Source organism: Bacillus rossius, chromosome 1 (assembly GCF_032445375.1).
Source record: "Bacillus rossius redtenbacheri isolate Brsri chromosome 1, Brsri_v3, whole genome shotgun sequence".
NCBI lineage: Eukaryota > Metazoa > Arthropoda > Insecta > Phasmatodea > Bacillidae > Bacillus > Bacillus rossius.
Window position 1 is genome coordinate 13,220,540 of NC_086330.1, and position 21,086 is coordinate 13,241,625.

Sequence of the window (21,086 nt, forward strand, 5' to 3'; positions counted from 1 at the left end):
TTCAGTGAACATAAATAAAACCACATGTGCTAGAATTGGTTTTTAGTCATTTTTATATAATTATAGTGAGATGGCGAGTAGGGAGAAAAAAAGTGAAGTGTGGAAACATTTTTCTATAAACTCAAGTGAACAAAATAAAGCAGCATGTTTACATTGTTAAACGGTAATTTCTTGATGCAACCTTATGTGATAGTCGATAATAATGCTAGTTTTCCGCAACAAAAACTTACCCATTGTAAATTACAATTATTACTGTAGTTCAAGTTGTTTACAATAACAAATATAAATAGAAGTTAATTTAATTTACACTTTGCAATGACTTAATAGTGTATTTTATATATTATACTGTTGTTATGGCTGTATTCTCAATTTTACCTAATCTTGTTATTAAATTCACATGGGAATAAAATTTTTTGTGTGCATTATTATTATTACACTTAAAAAAATGTCTTCATTATAATCGGTAACTGAATCGGTATCTGCCGATTATTGCTCTCATAATCGGTAATCGGTAAAGTCATATCGGTGCACCACTAAATTTTACCATGATAAAATGTGACAGAGACAAACCAAACTCCGGGATCTAAAGATGGAACAGATGATTTTGAAAAAATGTAAAATAAGCACCAAAGCTACATAGTAAAATCCTGTAACAAAGTTTCTCAAAGGGCTAAAAATTTTATATTTACAAAAAAAGGGTTAAATAATTTGTGTTCACAGATGACAGGAAATTTATTTTGAACTTATTAAGCAGGAATATTGCTACACTGAGAACTTCTTAAAAAAGGTTTACTGTATTAGTTCAAGCATGAATATTTCAAGTTTCCGGAAGAAAATTCAAGGTACGCCAAAATAAACTACTCACGTCCATGTCGTCTAGGAACTCCCTGACTTCCTTCCTCTTCTCTTCCTTCTTTTTCTTCTCTTTCCTCTCCTTGCGCACTTGCTTCTCCTTCTCCGGGTCGCCCCCGATCCAGCCCCGACACACGGCGGCTTCGCAGTAGCAGCGCTGCGCCTCCTTGCCGTAGCGCTGCAGCTGGTAGTCGAACGTGACCTCCTCCCTGGCCGCCACGGGCCGCGTGCTGAAGAACCCGATCCTCAGCTCTCCGTTCACCGTCCACTGCAACCAACACGACAGGCCCGCTGCTGCTGCACCCGCACACACCTGCACAGCCTTCGAGTCCTCGCTCTTCCCGGCAACACGAAACATACCCATACCTCCTCTTCCAATACCAGGGCACAATCCACTAATCTATGCATACGGTATTATGAGCGATTATACAATAGCCATAAATGAATGCATTGGTTTTAAATACATATTTAAAATTTAAAATTTTCCACAAGGGTTATAGTAAAGATAGTAAAAGTATATTCTTACCAAAAAAAAATTGCTAATCAAAATAACGGCCTTATCAGATTTATGTTTGACATTTGGAGCATTTAATTTTTTTTAAAATATATTATACTGTTTTCAATCAGACTGTACATCTCAAGCATTAGGAAAACACGGGTATTTTATGTTTAAGGAAAAAACATTCAACTGATAATTTTTTTATTTAAAAATATAAAAAAAAAATAATATAAACTATTAATTTTTGTGACAAAAATTTTCCCTGAAGTGCTAAACAGCTGGTGGCAAATAAAAAAAAATTCTCCAATAGCTTTTGTCAGCAATAAACAATATATTCCTTGTCAACTAAACAGGTGCTAGGGCTTGAATATCTGAATTTCCCTTCCTCCAATATTTTACTCAGAATCCTTTTTTCCTTGAATATTTTTTTTCTTTCCAATACTTAAGAGTTGATGGCATTTTAGGGTTTTATTAGCTCACCTCTAATCTGAATACTTAAAAAAACTCATTTTCAGGTTGAGACTTTTTTCTGGCAACTATGGTATACAGCTATAGACTGTCTCACACTTAGATTGTAGTACAGAGAAAATGGTGCCAGGTTGATACTACACAGCTTGTTAGCAATACAATTCTTATTTTGTATATTATAGTATTTGGAATTTCTTATCTCCGCCAGGTTTAATGAAAAGAGGAAGTTAAAGAGCATATAACAAAAGTATTTTCGGATTTTTAACATTTTTTCCCCTCGCAAATACCACCCAATTACATATTTATCGAAAATTCTAATTTGGTTTTAATTAAAGCAAAATTAAGTGATAGGATTGATTCTGAATGATTAGCATAAAAAGTAATGTTTTATTTGAGCCAAGATTCTACGGGAGGAAGAATATAAATAGAAAACATGTTTAAGAAAATATAATTTAGAGTAGAATGATTCCAAGATTTTTAATGTAGGAGATTTTAGAGATTTTCAAGTTGTTTAGATTATAGTCATAATTAACTGGATGAAGTTTTCTACAGAAGGTAATTAATTATCTTAGTTTTATTTGTATTGAGAGTAACCAGACATCCCATCACTTGTTTTTACAGTTCTATGCATAAATTTATTTTTGTTTCCAGAGCTTCTGCACAAAGTAAAAGTTTTATGTTCACTCTCACATTTTATGACATTATTGTTATAAAGTGATTTCTTTGTAAATAGTCTTTGATGTAGCCAGTGGTCTCCAACATGCACTTAAAACAATCAGGGAGCCGGGAATTGATCCCACCCCCTCCAAGATATAGCACAGGCTAGCACACTGAACCTCCTCTGTTTCTGAGCACGTGAGCAGGGACAGTTTTAATTCCGATCAACACAAACTTATATTCCCTTTCTGTATCACATAAACTCAAGCACCTCTTGCATGACGTACATGTTTTCAAAAAATTCCACGTCTCAAGGCAAGGAAAAATAGACCAAATGAATTACTTTTTTTTTTGTTTCTGGCACAACACAAGTGCTTTTCCTATTCGTGTTCTTACCATACCGTGGTTCCATTATCAGCTGTTTACACAAGCTGTCATGCATTGACCTAGATTAAAATCTGAGCAACCCAGTACAAGTCTGTATGCTGAAACCATGATGAATAAAATGTTAATGCATAGAAAGTGTCATTTTTAGTTTTCTATAATCAAAGAAATTAAATTTCTAGCATTTAACACAGTATTGTAAATAAAAAATTTGATTATGTCTAAGAATACCAACAGTGGCTGAATAAATATGTTTAAATTTATGTTATGGTCTAACCAAATGCAACTTCCAATGAAATTATAGGATTTATAAGCACATTCAGCTAAATTTTTACATTTTATGCTGGTGAGTTCCACACCAAAAAACACAAATCAAAAATACTCAATAAAGAATTAATTAAAAAACTTCATTTCACAAAAACAATGTTATCAATACCTTTTGTGTTTCTGCATTCGGATCACAACTATGGTTGATGAAGCGGGAGATGTTTCCCCGCATAGTTGCATCAATTATAGCATCAGACTTGAGTGCCATGAAGTAATAATGACGGTTCTTGTCTTTCGAGTATTCCTTAGCTCTGCGACGAAACTCTTTAGGATCCAGAACTTCACCCACGTATTCCATAATAAACGTCCCACTGACGATAAAGAAAAGACACATCATCATTAACAACTTTCACCAAACAAAAATATATCAAAAATTATATCCAACACATCTGGTATGGGATGGCATACGATAGTTTTACCAAGCATTCATGACATTTTTCATATTCCCATAATAATTCCTACCCCCACCCTCCCTAATATACATATTTTTTTAAATTACTCTCTCTTATCTATCTGTACTATAAAGCTTATTTTCAATCTTTATCTTGAAAAAAAAAAGTTTAATAGATATTTATTTTAATTATATTCATCACATGCCCACTGACCGTTACAGAACTTTAATTGTTGACATGAACATAGAAACAATCAAATAATACATACGTACATATGGTAAACAAATACACAACAGAAATGAAAGTGCTACAAGTGGCTAAGCACTGAAAGCAAAGAAGAAACAAATACAGTAAAACCTAGTTTATCCAGCTTTTGTTGATCCAGATCTCGGGATAATCGGATTCAGATTTGTACACATTTTATCAAAGTAAAATATTTTCTAGAATTGTTTTTTTCTTTTTCTTTTATTAACTGTGCCAGAGTCTGATCTCTTTTAGCCGGGTGGTTTGACCTGTTACAAAATTCTTCAGCACCGCAAGAAAGCAGCTATGGCAAGTTCACTTTCCTGATGGAAAAAAGTTATAATAATTTTGAGTGAATAGAAAAAAAGTAAATGCTAAATACCAAAACATTATTGTACTTTTTAAATTGAGCTCCTATCAATCACTTGTAAATACGCATGGCAAATGCCTCTTCGACAATTAAGCCACCGTGAGTGGAAAGTAACTTTTGAATAAAACTTAAAACTATTTATTTACCTTGGCACATTCTGCAGAGCACGTAAACCAAATCCCTTCTTTTCTGTTTTAAATACTTCACACTTTGTGTATTGCTGTTTCTGGAAACGTTTATTCGCACAGCGGTCTCCGACTGGACAACGAGACCCACTGCACAACAGGAACAATAACGATTAAAAAAAAACTAATTTCACAAATGTTAACATAGCTACACAGTTAATCAGTAAGCACCTTTGCTGAATGTTGAAACCTCTGGGATTTTCACCAGTCCAATTTAATTACCACAATGCAGATAATTTAATAAACTTAAAAGAATTGCAATTTTAAGGTTTTAAAGCAAATACTTAGCTGTTCCTCAGAAAAGTGTTTTACAAAAAATTAGGTAGTGTTATAATGTTAAAATGACAAACTATAGTTAACTAGTGACCCGCCCCGGCTTTGCATGGATGCAATCTACTGTGATATTTGTTAAGATAGTAATTTAAATTACACGGTGTAAAATACAATTTTAATCCAAATTGATTGCCTAATGTAACTATTATATTTAATTGGATAAGGATTTTTATTATGTCAGTTAAAATAACTTCACAAATAACTAACTATTTTTGAACCAATTTTTAAAAAGATAATAATGGTTACTGTACACATATGCTATCGCTGACTTTTCTGTGGTTTTTTTTTTTTAAGACCTACAATTCTGTAGTACATTAATTTGATGTATAGGTCACGTATGTCGAGACAAGCCATGTAAGTACCCTAGAAACGTCTTTTTACAAGTTGTGCATGTTAGGTAGGCCATTAACTTTGGATGGCAATTATTACGGAGGGAAGATGAATTTTTAATATTTTTTGTCAGGTATTAAATAACAATTCAACTTATAAACACAATGTTTTTTTTATTTTAAATTATATTTTAAATACCTACATTTGTGTATTAACTTGCATGTATTTAATTTTTTTAAATTAAGTACAAACATAAAGAATTTCTTCCACACCTAGTGGTTAAACTCACCATTTTATTTCATACTAAGGTGATTTAAACTGCTTGGAAACATAATATATTAGACAATGAATCAACATTATACTCAATTTTATTACTGGATTTAATTCTAACATTCAAAGTAGTTGTTGTTTTTCATTTTACCTTAAAGGAATTAGTTGCAGATCATTAAATACTTCATTTTTTTTTAGCTTTAATATAGTTTATGAAGATAAAATAATGTGCTAATACCGATATTAGTTAAATGACGTCATTATAATGCTTTCGCTTTGCAGTAGGATTTTTGAGCAAATTGAATAGCACATATTCTTTCTGTGACATAAGCATTTGAAATATAAAATATACAAATTTGTAATTATGTTTGCATGTTTTTTTTTTTCAATTAAATACATATGACTACACTGCTAAGCATTTTAAATTACACACAGTACATACGTGCCAGGAATAACATGGGGGAAAAAAAAATTTTTTTACTAGACAAATTATTACACGAATAAAATATATTGGCTGAAAAAAATATAATTCAGGATAGAGTGGAAATCATTAAAATAATTACTCACCACTCAATCATGAGCAGACTGTTGAGACAATCTTCACCACATCCCATTTCCCCACGAACCATTTCCTCTTGAGAAAGAAAGCAGTCACAAATCATTCGCTTAGCCTCTTTACTTGTATGCCTGCAATAAGACCTTTACATGTTAACTGGAAGTATCTATCTCAGATGGTAATAAACAAACAAAACATATGTCACATCCATGTGTCAGAATTAGAAATTTGATTTGAGCATATAATGTAAAAACCCCAATGACATTTTTTTAACATTTAAAATTAAAATTATACTATATTATTATACTTTCAAATCATACAATGTTGAAAACATCCATTTTGATTAAAATACTTTTGGTTGGTACCTAAAATTTCTAATAATTTAATTTGAAGAGAAATGAAATAAAGACTTATAAATGTGAAAATTTCATGCCCAAGTACTTAAACTATTAATAAGAGGAAGGCGTAACCAAAACAAACTTAAAAATATATGTAATATCTAAGTAAGAATAAAAGGGTACTTCTAAGTAATATAATTTTAAAACTTTAACTAACCATTAACAATATCATTATAAGTTGCTAAAAAAATCAAAACATTGAAAGGAAAATAGATGACCATTGCATATAAAAACATTTTCTAGAAAATATTTAACGAACCACATGAACCAAATAAATGTTTTATTGGTTGCCAACGTCATCTTAAATTTTTTTGTGATTTAGAAACCACAATAATTTTTTAAAAAATAATTTCAAAAAAAACTTTTCTAATGTCGAGAAATTGATACTATTATTCATTAAAAAACAGCTTAAGAATGATTTTTACTAAAATTGTTAAGTCTTTTTAATCTTTAGTAGGGCCTATAGATTAAGTGTCTGACTTTATAACAGACTTTAGCCCGTGACTTTCTCTCTGTGGACTTCAGATTTGGATCCAGAGGGGAATGAATAAAGAGGCAAAATGAATTATTAAAAAGATAGAGGAGTAATTTGTACTGCAGTTTTGCAATTCATTGACATTATAGAGTTGCAGAACTTATATTGTTTATTAACACTCATAATTTAACGCAATATATTTCTCTATAAAACAATATAGCCTATGATTTATTATTTTCTGCCAGTAAGTATAAGTTTTGGGCACTCAATACTCTTGAACAACCAAAATATAATTTACCATGCACGCATGGAGCGCCCAAATGAATTACAAGTTTGGCCCCGGGACTTACTGTAATTGCAAATGCTGACTTTAGCAGGAATTATATGCAGCCTCTTAAATTGTACTGGAAAATTATTGGGAATCAACATAGTCCTCCTTTAGCTGCTGCGGTGAGAAGCCACCTCAATAAAGTTTCTCCCCGGCTCTGTGATCAGCCTGACACCGTTGCACAATCTCGGTAAATATGTAGTTAGGTGGTATTTGCGGAAAAAAATTTTAAAAATCCGAAAATACCTTTATTTTATGCTCTTCAACTTCCTCTTTTCATTAAAAGCGGCGGAGATAAGAAATTCCAACTAATTTAGGAGATATCGAATTTTTTTAATTTTGCAATACAAGACCTGTGGAACCATTCCAGCAACGCCATTTTTGTTATTTTGCCGTGTGTTCGTGAACACGTGAATCGTCAATGCGTAATTAATAAAATGGTTTATTAGGTCAGGTCAGTTACATTATTAATACTTTCAAACTAAGCCGACATTAAAAATAATGTAAATTAATTTTAATTATTCTTTAGTTTTAAATTATTTATAATGTAACTGACCTTACCTAACAAACCCGTAACAAAGGATGCACAGTAAGAACTCACGTAAATTTTTTTTGTTACTTATTACTTGCGCAACAATATCAAAATAACAAATAAGACTTTAAAATTAGAAACGTTAAAAACTCACCTAAATTGGAGGCGGTAATTAAACACCGTTTTAAACAATAAATGAACTAAATAATCACGTATTGGTTCGTTTGAATTCTGGCCTATCACGAACAATCACGTGACATCATTATCCAATAAAAAAAGTAGATACTCGTACCTCGTACGTAAACAAGAAACAATGTTAACCGCCACATCACGGCACTGGTATTGTGATGAAATTTAAAAATTCGATATCTCCTAAAGTATTTAGAATTTCTTATCTCCGCCGCTTTTAATGAAAAGAGGAAGTTGAAGAGCATATAATAAAGGTATTTTCGGATTTTTAACATTTTTTTCCGCAAACACCGCTCAACTACATATGATGAAATTTAAAAATTCGATATCTCCTAAAGTATTTGGAATTTCTTACCTCCGCCACTTTTAATGAAAAGAGGACGTTGAAGAGCATAAAATAAAGGTATTTTCGGATTTTTAACATTTATTTTCGCAAATACCGCCCAACTACATATTTACCCGGTGCATCAAGGTTGCACACCAGCAAAACCGGGATGCCAAGACTAACCGCCTCTGATTTTCTAATATAAAACTCAATTCACCCCTCTTTCATTCCACCGCAAAACAAGTGAATACCACAGGTACTGAGTAGATATGGTAGCGAACTCACCTGTCCGTGAGATACATGTTCTCGACGAGCGGTACGAACTGGCGCAGCTTCTCCTCGGTGTCGGTGGAGGGGTCAGGGGAGGGAGGGGCGGCAGGGGAGGGGAGGGGCGTGGGCGGGGCAGCGGGGGGGCCCTGGCGAGGGGACAGGCTGGGCGTGGGCGGACTGTCGCTGCTCCTGCTGCTGCCTCCCATCTCCAGCTCGCTGGACCGCCGCCAGCGGGACTTCACCTTCACCGGCTTCAGGCAGTCCGGGTCGGGGCCGGGCGCCGCCGGCGGCAGGCTCGCGGGCACGGGGACGCTCTCCCTCGGGGACGCCTTCCCGCCGTCCGGCAGCCCGGAGCCGGACACCTCCCCCTTGGGGCACCTCTGCTTGGACACCTCGATGGAGCGGATGCGAGAGCTGCGCCGGACGCCGTTGCTGCAGCTCGAGCTGCTCTCGGAGCTGGTGGTGTCGGTGCTGCCGCTGCGACTGCGGAACGCCGGCGCCTGCTGCTTCCTGTCCGCCAACTCCCCTTCCTCGTGACACTGGTCTCCTCTCGCTTCCAGCTCGTCGTCACCTTTAACTGCCGCCGGCTTCGATTTGTCCACGACTATTTCACCCACTTTCAGTTCATCCCTATCTTCTGCCTGCATTAACTCGTTTGTTTTTTTGTTCACGCAACTCGTAATACACTGGTTGTCACTATCCTCCGTTTCGTCAACATTACATTTAATTGTTATTTCCTGGCAAACCCCATCTTTTGGTTCATAAACCACTTCTTCAATTTCTCTTACGCTAACGTGGGCTTTTCCCACATCGTCAAAGTTTTTTTCATCTATTCCTTCGTCAAAAATTTTTTCAAATTTTTCTTCCACTGTTTGGTTTCCCATTTCTTCTTCTTCACAATCTGTCTCTTTTATTAGTTGTTTGCCAGTCATTGTTTCTCCAGACATATCAGTCTCATCATCATGCTTTTCTCTATTCTCATCATAACCATTCACTGCCAGATTTAATTTAATAACAGTCTCACTCTCATTTGTCTCGTCTTTACCACAGACATCTTCGACTTCAGACTGAAGGCTATTTTCGTTACAGTTAGTGAAAGGAACATCATCTTTATTTTCTATTTCATAACAACCAACATTTGTACTTTGAGTACAATTTTCTTCAATTTTTAATTTACAAACATTGTTTACCACATGCTCAATACTAGTAACAGGTATTGGATTTTCTAAACACTCTCCCCTATCTTTATGTTCTGAAATTTTTCTCTCGCCAACTGGTTCTTCATACAACTGAACAATATCACTACCGACAGTTACAGTTCCACCTAGGCTATCATATTCTATTCCTAAAACACGTGCCATTTCACTACGCTCCATGTTTGATGAAAACTGAGGGGCATCATCTCTAGGACCTACGTCATCACTACAAGTATTGCTAGTGTCTTGTTCCTTCATTTCACAATCTTGAAGCCTGTTCATCAAAACATCCTGACTGTCACACGCTGGTTCTGATTCTATTTCTAGTTCTACACCCCTCACAATAACACTATCATTACTAGCATCATCCGACACACTACGCATTGTACTAGAAATACACTCTAATCTATCTAGGCCTATCTGACTTACGTGAATCACCTCCGGAAACGTTTTCACCTCTATGATCTTTTCGCCGCCAGAAATGGAATCTGCTTCAAAATTACGAGTGGCTGCCACGTGAACTTTATCACAAAATGAATTTGGGAAAATTATGCTACCTGTTGCAGGCCTGTCGTAACAGCTATCTTGACACGTGACCTGAAAATGATCTCTGCACGCTTCTCTAAGATTGTTATTGGAACAACTATTTTTACTCGCACTAACTTTCACTACGTCGTCACAGGAGACTTGCATCACGCTTTTAACGTTAACATCGCCGGATGCGTCACGGTGATCGGCGACCCCCGACACGTCGCCGCCCACGACCACCTGCGACTCAACGTCCTCGATGCGGATCACCTCTATCTCCTCCTCCCGCATCACCACCACCTGCTCCTCCTCCAAGTACTCTATGACGCTGCCCACCTCCATCTCCTCGCACACCACCGTCTCCTCCACCACCTCCTCCCCCTCGCCCCACGACACACGCTCCTCGGCCGGCTCCACCGCGCACCTCTTGTGCACGAGCTCCGGGAACACCTCGATGGTGGTGTTGCGCAGCACCAGCTGCTTGCTGCTGCTCTCCCCTGCCCCCCGCAGCACCCTGGACCGCAGCACCAGCCCGTTCATCTTGCCGGAGTCGCGGCCCTTCCTGGGCGGCTTGGGCGCCTTCTTGCCGGCTGCCTTGGCCGCCGCCGCCTTCCTCCTGCGAGCCATGCTGCCGGCTGCTCATCCGACGCCCCTCTACAGGTCCCGGCCTCCCGTCATGCCTCCTGCAAGCAACACCCGTACTCCTCCTCTAGACAACCTCTTTGTCTCCGCAAGTTTCATCTGTATTTCTTTCCACAAGAACAAACAAAGCACCCATAACATGCCTGTGGGACCGACATGTGCACGAAAGTACACTTCACTAATCACCAAAGAAACTTACCATTCTTCATCTTTATTCCCAAAAAAAATATATTTATTTTTGTAATTAGTGCTGGAACTGGCCCACTTGCCACCAGTAGTAGACATGAAACACATCTAAAAGCATGTGTCACAACATAAAAAAAAACAGTATTTTGTGCTATCCCCCTGCAACTATCCACAGGATATTTAAAAATAACTGGTGAACCAGTTTAAGAACTTTTTTCAGTATTCTGATAATAATCTTTGTCAATGAGGCGGGATGATAAGTGCAATTCTCGCTGGTGCTTCTAGCATGGTGTCGTTCTGAACTGGTGCCCTTTCTTCTCATTGTGCAAATCACAACTATTAGTTCTGTGTGATAACCATAATATTATAATGCATAGAAATAAAGATAAAGGTGAAATTGAGTCCCTTGAGTGCTTTCATGAATTTTTACTGCATGTTTCATGCCTGAACAATACTCTGAAAGGTAATTGTTCGGTATCACGTATCCAAGTTCATCCATTGATCCTGATGGCATGATCCTGTATGATTTATCCTGTGGTACTGTTTGAATTTAGTACATCGAAAGATTCTGGACATAAAAATATTACAATACAAACAAGGTTAGGAAGTATAAAAAAAAAACCATTTTCGGGTTTTATTTGACCCGATAATACGATTATTATTCATTGTTACAACACAACTTTTGTTGTATCCAGGATCTTTAGATTTACTAAATCAAAATAGCAAGCATTATGTACCACAGGATCAATTTATTCAGGATCATGCCATTAAGATTAAGGGATGGTCTTGGATACGTGATACAAAACTTTAACCCTCTGAAAACACTACTAGTTATAGGCATTTTCACAATTCTAAAAACACAGTTTAAAAACAAAATAAAAAAATCTACTCAAACACCCTCCAGGGAATTCTTAAATGTTTTTTCATGTACAGACATCAACCTGATATCTTGAGCAGTTTTGAAACTGCATGGTTTCTTCTGAAGCTATGCACACCATAAGTGTATACAGGCATAAGTGTATACAGGTACACTGGTTCTTAATGATTGGCTTTAGCCCCAATGTTCGAGGAACATTTGAAAGTTATTTCATTAATAAGTTTTTCGACAAATCTGTCACCACATATATTTAGGTATGCTTGAATCGCAGTACAGAGTAAATTGTGACCACTACTACCCGGTGAGGAAGATAAATTGTGGATAATATTTGCATGTATTTGTAACCACGAATTTGGTTAGATATTTACTGTATTTAATACTAATGTAATTTTAATGTGTTACATATTTTAATAATAGTATCAGTTACTATCTATATGAACTTTTGTGTAAACCGCACCGACTTGGCGGAACGTTTATCGTTCATTTGCCGTGCGCACGTTACGTGTGACAGCACGAGTCGGCTGCAGCGCTGTGGACAGCTGTGCAGCGGCACAAGGCAGTGACCAGGCAGTCGTGAGCAGCCAGCGTGACGAGGAGGAAGCGATCTGCGGCGCGAGTGGTCAGGGAGAAAACGGCCGGTGGGAGCTGCAGTGACTCTGCCAGGATGTGTGGCTGGTGGTGTGTCCGGGACAAGACGACGCAAGGACAGCATCTAACTATATACTGAAGGGCATCAGGGTCTAAACTTGCTTCACGAACCCCAAGAGTGTTTACTGCACCAGTGAAGAGAGACCATTAAAAAGTAAGCAAGATCGCCTACTATTGAGTCAACTGGTACCTATGTGATATACACATGCGTGCATATTTAAATACTTTTAATAGAATTAACCTTTAATGTAACATACTTAGATATTTATTTTAAGTGAACAAAACTATGTGTTTTATGAATATTTTATCTCTGCAAAAATCTTATTAAATATTTTGCACTCAAAAACCAACCTTCTCCTTAAGCACTATCTTTTTGCAAGTTAAAACTAAGACCAGAGAAATGACTTCTACATTCCTCACGGGCTTGTTAATATTAAGTCTTATTTACATGGCATCTTAAATTATAAAAGATTTTAATATTATTTAAATTTTAAGTACCTACTGTGTGTTGATTTTTCTAAGACCATAAATTACTGTGTATTGACAATATTATTACAGTTGTAGTCATTCTGAAAGAAAAAAAAATGCAATGTTAAAACACCAATTAATATTTCACAGGAGAAAGTATTTTCAGCAGTCACTCACTATTAGTAACAATTAATTACATTAAATTATGTGCTATGCTCAAAAGAACAAAGTTGATAAAAAAGTTGACAAAAAAGTTGAAACCAAGATGGTGTCTTTCAATTAAATCTTCTTAAAAATAAAAACGGAATATTATCAGATCATGCTCTTGATAAAATACAACAGGAAAATGTACATACTTTCGAAATTCTAATTCCAAAATTTTCCTTTACAGAATACCATGTTTCAGATAGCTATATCAAGATCTTTTTCACTACTATACATTATGAAGTTGTGCCCAACACTTTTATTTGGCTATCTGGCAACAAAGTAGACAAACAAGAAGAGAGATCATCAGAAATAGTGCACTGAAACCAGAGTGTAAATGTCCATTAAAAAGAACACTGCAAACTCAGGATGAGACATGCTATAACTGAATGTGATCAATCATGGTATCCACACAAAACTGTAAAAAATTTCCCTGCCTTTCTCATGAACAAAATTATAAATTTCCCTGATAATTTCTTTAAAATAATTTGACATATATTGCAACTTCCTGAAAAATTAAAGACAATACAGCCTCTACCATCCTAATAGCTGTACTAATTCAAACAGAACTTTGCATATGCCCTTTTATAGTGTATGACTATGCACTAGATCTCCATCTGAAAAAAAAAAGTGTTCAAAGTCTGGGTCATGGCCTACATTTCCCCCTCAAATTATTATCACCAACGAATTTCCATGACTTTTCTAGGTTTTTAAGTAAATTCCCCGACTTTCCATAATCACTTTGAATTTCCCTGACTTTCCAGAATGTGGACATCCTGTCACTCCTTAGAAATGAACTGGATCCAGCTTAAGATCTTGTTGAATTTGAAGGAAAATGAAAGGTGACGAGATGGAATGAAAATACCCACAGGCGTACAGCAACATCTGTTAAGTTTCCCACTGGAGAAATATCCGGGTTCAACCCAGTTTAGGAATCAAACTCGGATCGCCTTGATGGGGAGCGAGTGATCCGACCTCTCAACCACCGTGACCCTGTCACTCTCCAAAAGTTCAATTTAACTTCTAAAGTTTGCTATTTGCAAACTGCAAATAGCAAAAAAAATATTGACATCAAACATAAACAAAGCAGAGCCTTAACCAACCGAACTACTTCATAAAATTTGTAATCAATGTGTATTGAATACTTATACAGCCGCCAAAATTATAATCAATCAAGTTTTAAGTGCATTAAGTATGTTGCAGTGTGTACAGCCATAATGCTTTATCCCAAACTCTGTGATGCAGTGAGCTTTAGTCGGAACAATTTGTCTAGTGTAAGTCGTTTAAGGTACTGACAGTTGGGACGCAGCGACAAGCAGTGAACAACAGCTGATGTCACAGCAGCTCCGCAGGTGTGTAAACCGACGAGCTAGCCTAGACAGGGGAGACCAACAGCGGTCAGACTACAGGTCACTGGACTACAGAAGCTCTGCCTGATCAAGTACTGATTCGAAAGGCTACTCGCAGGAGCGAGACTACCGAGCGAGTAGGAGAACTCGCTGCCTTCACCGCACCACTGAGCATACAGGGGTCTGGCTGGCCACTGACAAACTATTGAGCAAGTAGGATGACTCCCTGCCCCCCTGACGGACATTGAGCGAGTAGGACGACTTGCTACTGTCGGACCACTAAGAGGACTCATTGCCCACCAATGAACCACTGAGCGAGAAGGACGACTCGCTACTCGCTGATGAACAGTGAGCGAGTAGGATAACTCACTGCCCCTCAACGGACCACTGAATGAGTAGGAGACTCGCTGGGTGCTAAGGAACCACTGGGTGAGCAGCAGACTCACTGCTTTTGCTGGGTTCGTTGATCGGGTGCTGACGCGATGGACCAGTACTGCCAGTGCCAGAGCGAGTACCAATAAGACACTGGAACCAGAGCAAGTGATACGCTGCCAAACATGAAGAAATGAGGCAAGTACCAGCAGTAGTAGAGACTCTTGAATATTAAATGGTTTTGAATATTCACCCTTCAGGCTGGACCAATCATAGCTTTTACCAAAGACAACACACAATGAAAACTAATAAGAAGTTTAAATGATCTTTCATACTTCAGAAAAATTTGGTACAACGAAAGCCTTAATGTTTAAAGATTGTTAGATTGCTTGAAACAAAAATCTGGAGTGAGTTTCATGCACTCGGCTCACATGATTATGAAGACTGAAGTCAATGTTAATTCTTGGTAAATGTCTAATTTCCAACGTATATATGTGCATAGTACACGTTGGCTTGCTGTCGACTGCTGGGAAAGGAAGAAGCAGCCTACTTCAAGTTCTAAACAGAAACAGAGTATCTTTGTGATTGTTAATTATAATACTTTATTATGAATAAACCGTTTAAATTTAAAGGTGTCTTAATTTACTGGTACCCCTGTCTTCATCCAAACTTGTTTAACACCCCAACAAGTAGCTGGTTTTGTTAAGTACACTAAAATGTTACATACTTTTAATATAATATTTAATTTATCTATAATTGGTAAATATGTACAGTTACCTATGTCTCCAGATATGCACTTTTATTAAAAATAACTGCAATTACTGATCAGAGTGGCTTTCCAAGAAAAAAATGTTACATCTACTTATATATTTATAAAAATGGCATTTTCAAGAATATTTCAAGTTTTATGATAATGTAAAGGGAGTTTTTTTGCCTGAGATTATTTTTGAGTAAATTGTTTTTATTATGTGTACCATTATCTCCATGTTGAAATCAGTAAATTATATTTGTGCCACTGTTACACTAGACGCAACATAACTCCGAGCCTGGGTGACGGTTAGAAAATCGTTGTGTGTATGTGAGTCCCGACACTGGAGAAGGCAGACGTGGCGCGGCGAGCGATAATGCGTAACTTGATAACAGGGGCTACACGCTACTGCACAGAGTGAAAACTTAGTCCTTCGGTGAAATCCGACGAATATGTTGGTACTTACTAAACGTTTTCGTTTACAGTTTGGATCTGAGGTTTGTATGCATGTAGTGTATCACTTTTGTTCAGAGCCAGTGTTGCATATGTAGTGCATTACTTCAGTAAAGTACAACTTTATACATAAAATGCCTCCAGTGTTGTCAAAAGTTAAGAGTAAAAAACTGCACTCGCAGGCGCGGGAAATCGTCTATAACGTTCTGCAGTTTATGGAAAATGAAGCGCGATTTTAGGAACCCTCCATTTCACTAGAGAAAGCACAGCTGAGAACAGCTAATGCGACGGGTGTGTCTCGCACGACTGTACAAACAATATGAAAAATGGCTCACCGAACAATTAATACAAAATCTTCCACCGAACAGTGTTGTTGTGATAGATAATGCTCCCTATCACAATGTAAAAATAAATAAAACGCCTACCTCCAACTCGACAAAATTGGAAATGCAGCAGTGGTTAAGTAAGGAGAATATTTCCTTTACTAGCGACATGCTCAAACCAAACTTGTATAACCTCATAAAGAAGCACAAACCTTCGCAAGTGCAGTACTCGGCAGACAGACTATTGGTAAATAGTGGCCACACATTACTTCGTCTGCCCCCTTATCATCCGGATTTGAATCCGATAGCATATGGGCTAAAGTTAAAGGAGAAGTCGCTTCAGAAATGTTACTTGCAATTTGGCAAATGTAAAAAAACTTTGCGATGAGATATTTAACCGAATGGGTCCAGAAGATTGGATACCGATTTGCAATCACGTCAAGACACTCGAGAAAGGATGTGCGTTTTGACATTGAAATTGATAAAGTGATTGTTCAGTTAGGTGATGCAAACAGTGACAGCAGTGACATTTACACATCAGACTCTTCGGATGGAACAGTCAGTGGTGTTGAAGAACTGAGGTAGTGCTAGGAACGTCAGTGGTAAGTGGTCAATGTTTTCTGCTTTTCTCTACCTGCTGTGCAAGGTCGCCGTATCTGCTTATACCCCCTCCTCATCCACCCGACCCCCCACACGTGTTGCAGTCAACACTCCTCGTGTGTGACGTAGCTCAAGCTCGGAGTTATATTGCGCCTAGTGTATATGTAGGTATTGTGAGAATGATAAAAAAAAATAGGCGCCAATAGAACTGGTAAGAAATAATTATTCATATAGGTATTTAAAATTAATAAAATAGAGGTAGTCAATTATGTGTTTATTAGTCAATATTCTTAGGTGTGCAATATTTTAGATGTTTTCTATATGTCTAAATATTGTTTATTTAATTTAATTTGTCATTTTAAAGAATTGTTTTGTGTTTTCCAAAGTGATATGTTGGAATCAGAACCACTAAAGCTAAGACCATCAAGTTAATATTGCAATAGACATTTGTAAATTCTTTTTGTCTTTTAAAGGTTGTGAAAGAGTTTGAAGTAGGCACTGGCATGTTTAATGATTTTACAGAGCAGTTATTGTGTAGATTGTGTGATTGGGAGCATATTTATTTTAATACTTCATCGAATTAATGGTGCAATACATTTATTTGTCTAATGTTAAATGTCTAAACCAGCAAAGCTACATTAATAATGACTTTAAAAAATATATATTTTTTGGTGTATTTTTATAGTATTTTACACTGCAATCAGTTGTCTATTTTTTTAAGTTGCTGAAAATGTATTAATTAATTCTCACAATTTTTTATTTGAAATGTATTCTGGGAGTTGTGAAGGGCCTTGGAGTCTAGGAAAATTGTGTGCATTAGCACATTAAAGATGAATAAATTTTGATGTAAAATTATTGAAATTGCTACATCACTGACTCTCTCTACAACAGATTATTTCAGAATCCAGTAGGAATTCAAAAATGCCTATTTGCACGACAATTGAGCAACATTAGTAATCAAAACAATTTCATTTTTTTTTTAATTTTAAAAAAGGTAAATCCAATCTGTGAAAGCATTACAGTTTGTATAAAATACTTTTTTGGCCTAAAATGTTCAGTTACTCGTTAACAGATATGATTTTGTAAATAAAACATTATAATAATAAGTCACAATTACCTGGTTAATGTGAATGCAACATTTTCTTCATTTTAATCATGTTACAATTTGTTACCAAAAGGCTGCAGGATTTGTTACCAAACTTATATTTGGAGATTGTTTTTGAAGGAAAACCAACCACAAATACATAATTTTACAGCTCTAAATCGTAAACAAAACACATTTTTATGTAATTATTACACACAAACTACACAATGGGCGACAAATTTATGACTAAACTGAAATTAAATAGTTACCTAACAAACTACGACTAACACATCACTTAAAAAAAACGAAATATGTTAAAAATATAAGTATCAAAATAGGACGACGAGTAAGATTACGTTACTGCTCCAGCGAAGAATATCGCTAAAAAGGAATCTTAATGGCATGTGTAAATTTGAGGTTTAATGAAACCATTCGAATGCACCCCGAGCAAAAGGGATGTTATGTGTGAAAGCAGCGCGCCGCCCATATTTAGGAAAACAGCTTATGGTATATGAGAATTTTTTACTCAGCACAAACATTTAGGTATTTTCTATTTATTAGCAATTGCTATTGGGTCTATAAATGTGTTAAGACATCAATACAAAGCTAAAGGATAGTCAACAATTCCATTTAAGTCCAAGAACTAAAATATTCTTAAAGTAGTAGAACACTATTGACACCTATAAATACTTCCCATCACTATTAAAAATACAAATGGCCAATCACCTTTTATACTGTATTAATGCTCATAAAAATGGTCTAGAAACACAAAACAGACTTATCCTGCATTCACCACAATACGAGTTTTGCATTTTGTGATGATTCTGAGATCCACGCACACCTACAATCGCCATTTCTTAAACATTGTTTAACACCAAAGCCGCGGTACATTTGCGTGCAGCCATACATTCAAATACAAGTAAAAAAAAAAAAAAAGTTTTCATCCAGTATCGTTTGTATCTCCCTGGCTACATCAAAGAAAAAATAAATAAACAATCGCTTTAACCTGTAACCTATCCTCAAAAATATCAAAGTATTGAAAAAGAAAAATATATATATTAGTTCATTTAGCAATTATACAAATTACGCCGAGAATAAATTTTTCTCACATTTAAGATATACAATTGAATATCTGTATATTTCTTAATGGATATTCCTTATTTCGGGATACCTCCAAAAATGCATATTTATTTAAATATACACATGGAATATTTACACAATGGGCTCAAAGGCCGACAAGGTGACATGTTTCAAGTCAAATTATCAGGACCCTCCAGCGATTTCGTCTTTGGGGATCAGTTGCTTGTTAGTTTGCATCTTTGTCGGGTGCTTGGGGGATCAGCTCTGGACAGGTGGTGCCTTTCTGCAGATGGGGAGGCATGGAGGTTCGGAGTTGGCTATCTTGATGCGATAACATATTCTGGTGGTATCTGGAATGTGAAGGTATCTGAGTGGTGATTACTGTTGTCATACATCAGGTCCAACAGCCACAGGTATGTCATTGGCATCTTAGATGTTGTTGCCACTTAAATGGTTGAAGCTTAACAGTGGTCGTCTTGGGTAAGGTGCTTCAGGAAAAGGATAGTGAGTTGTCTGATAAAGAGGTTTGTGCTTCTTCGGCATTGTCGCATAAATTTGTCTGTGGTTTTTCAGAGTGTTTTTTGATGTTGGGTAATCCAGTCATGTCTAGGAGAGTCTGTCTCAGAGTTACTCGAGAGAGACCGAGGATTAGCCGCCTCCAAGGAAGTAGGAGCATGTGAAGGGACGGAGTTTAAAGTGGAATGAGAGGACCCAGGTAGGGTATGAGTATGTGAAATCTAAAATGGCATGTGAGATGTATATTGTGAGGTGGATATGCAGTGGGGTGCTGGATGTAGGTATTAGGATGGTGGCCAGTTGCCCAATGATGGCTCAGGATTTGGTTTGTAAGGTGGAGGGATGTGAGAGGAAGGTGAAGGAGCGATCTAGGGTAACTCTTAGTGGAGATGACTGGAGAGTGGTCTTGGTGGGGATATAAGTGGGAGAAGAGCATGGATTTTTATTTGTGTGATTAAACCCGATGCCATGGGCGATAAACAGGTTGCTGAGAAAGATGATTCCACAGCTCAGGTGGTCGCTGAGCATCAGCTCGGAGACAGAGGAGACTAGGAGACAGGTTCCATCTGAGTACTGGACTAGGTAGGTGCCAGGAGGAATTTTGAGGTCGGATATGTGTCAAGGGTGAAAAGGAAGAGGAGATGATTACCCCTTGAGATGAATCGAGGGGTTAAGAGGTTTCCCTCCACTCGAATACAGAAGGAGCGACCACCCAGGAAGGAGCAGAGGAGGCACACGGGGTTGGGTGAGAGGTCGGTATAGGAGAGTCGCTGGATCAGTTAGGAGTGGGGGACGGAGTCGAAGGCTTTGGCTAGATCGAGGAGCACCATGCTTGTGTGTTGTCTCCTGATGAATCCTTGGACCACCAGGAGTTCCACCTGGGCAATGGCATTGGTAATGGACAGACTTCAGTGGGGGTGACAAGTGGGAAGAGTGGGTTGTCGGGGATGGAGGAAGGTTACATGATGGGATAAGGAGGAAGTCTTGTCATCATCATCTGAGCACTTGGAAGGCAGGGTGGGTTGCTGGGTGGTGGTAGGCAGCGTCTGCCTCGGATCTCTCAGAAGTTATCCCGCCACTCTGGTGTTGAGAGGAGTAGTGGAGGTCGGGACTGATTAGAGGCATCTGATGTAGGACCATAGGGAGCCAGAAGTGGTGCTGAGTGATTGGAAGCACCGGGTCTCCAGTTGGGCCTTCCACTCTGCGACCATCCTTCAGCACCATCCCGCAGAAGGAAGTAGATCCTCCAATTTGACGGGGAGCAGTTTGCCTGCCAGAGGCCGTGGAAGCGGTTCCGCAGGGAAATGGTGTGCTTTCAGGGGTGAAAGGGTTGATGAGGGGTCGGGGGTTAGTTAGGGGGATGTGAGTGGAGACAGCCACAGATTTCGTCTCGGAAAAGGTGATAACATTGACATCGAACTGGGCAGAA

The 21,086-nt window shown here is 37.5% G+C and overlaps 1 protein-coding gene across 6 annotated transcripts in view; it reads right to left on the minus strand.

The window, feature by feature from the left end:
• Window positions 1-18,946, minus strand: part of LOC134532381 (histone-lysine N-methyltransferase SETD2) — a 73,468-nt gene extending 54,522 nt beyond the window's left edge. For 4 of the 6 annotated variants that reach the window (XM_063368846.1, XM_063368842.1, XM_063368845.1 and 1 more), the window contains exons 1-6: window positions 18,788-18,940; window positions 8,399-10,790; window positions 5,878-5,997; window positions 4,339-4,467; window positions 3,297-3,498; window positions 866-1,120 (exon numbers count right to left, since the gene is read on the minus strand). In XM_063368846.1, the coding sequence (XP_063224916.1) occupies window positions 866-1,120; window positions 3,297-3,498; window positions 4,339-4,467; window positions 5,878-5,997; window positions 8,399-10,734 (3,042 nt within the window). In that variant the 5' untranslated portion in view covers window positions 10,735-10,790; window positions 18,788-18,940. Of the gene's footprint in view, window positions 1-865; window positions 1,121-3,296; window positions 3,499-4,338; window positions 4,468-5,877; window positions 5,998-8,398; window positions 10,791-12,958; window positions 13,030-18,787 lie in introns of all 6 variants that reach the window. The other 2 variants (XM_063368827.1, XM_063368834.1) reach the window with 2 other exon arrangements.
• Window positions 18,947-21,086: the final 2,140 nt, after the last annotated feature.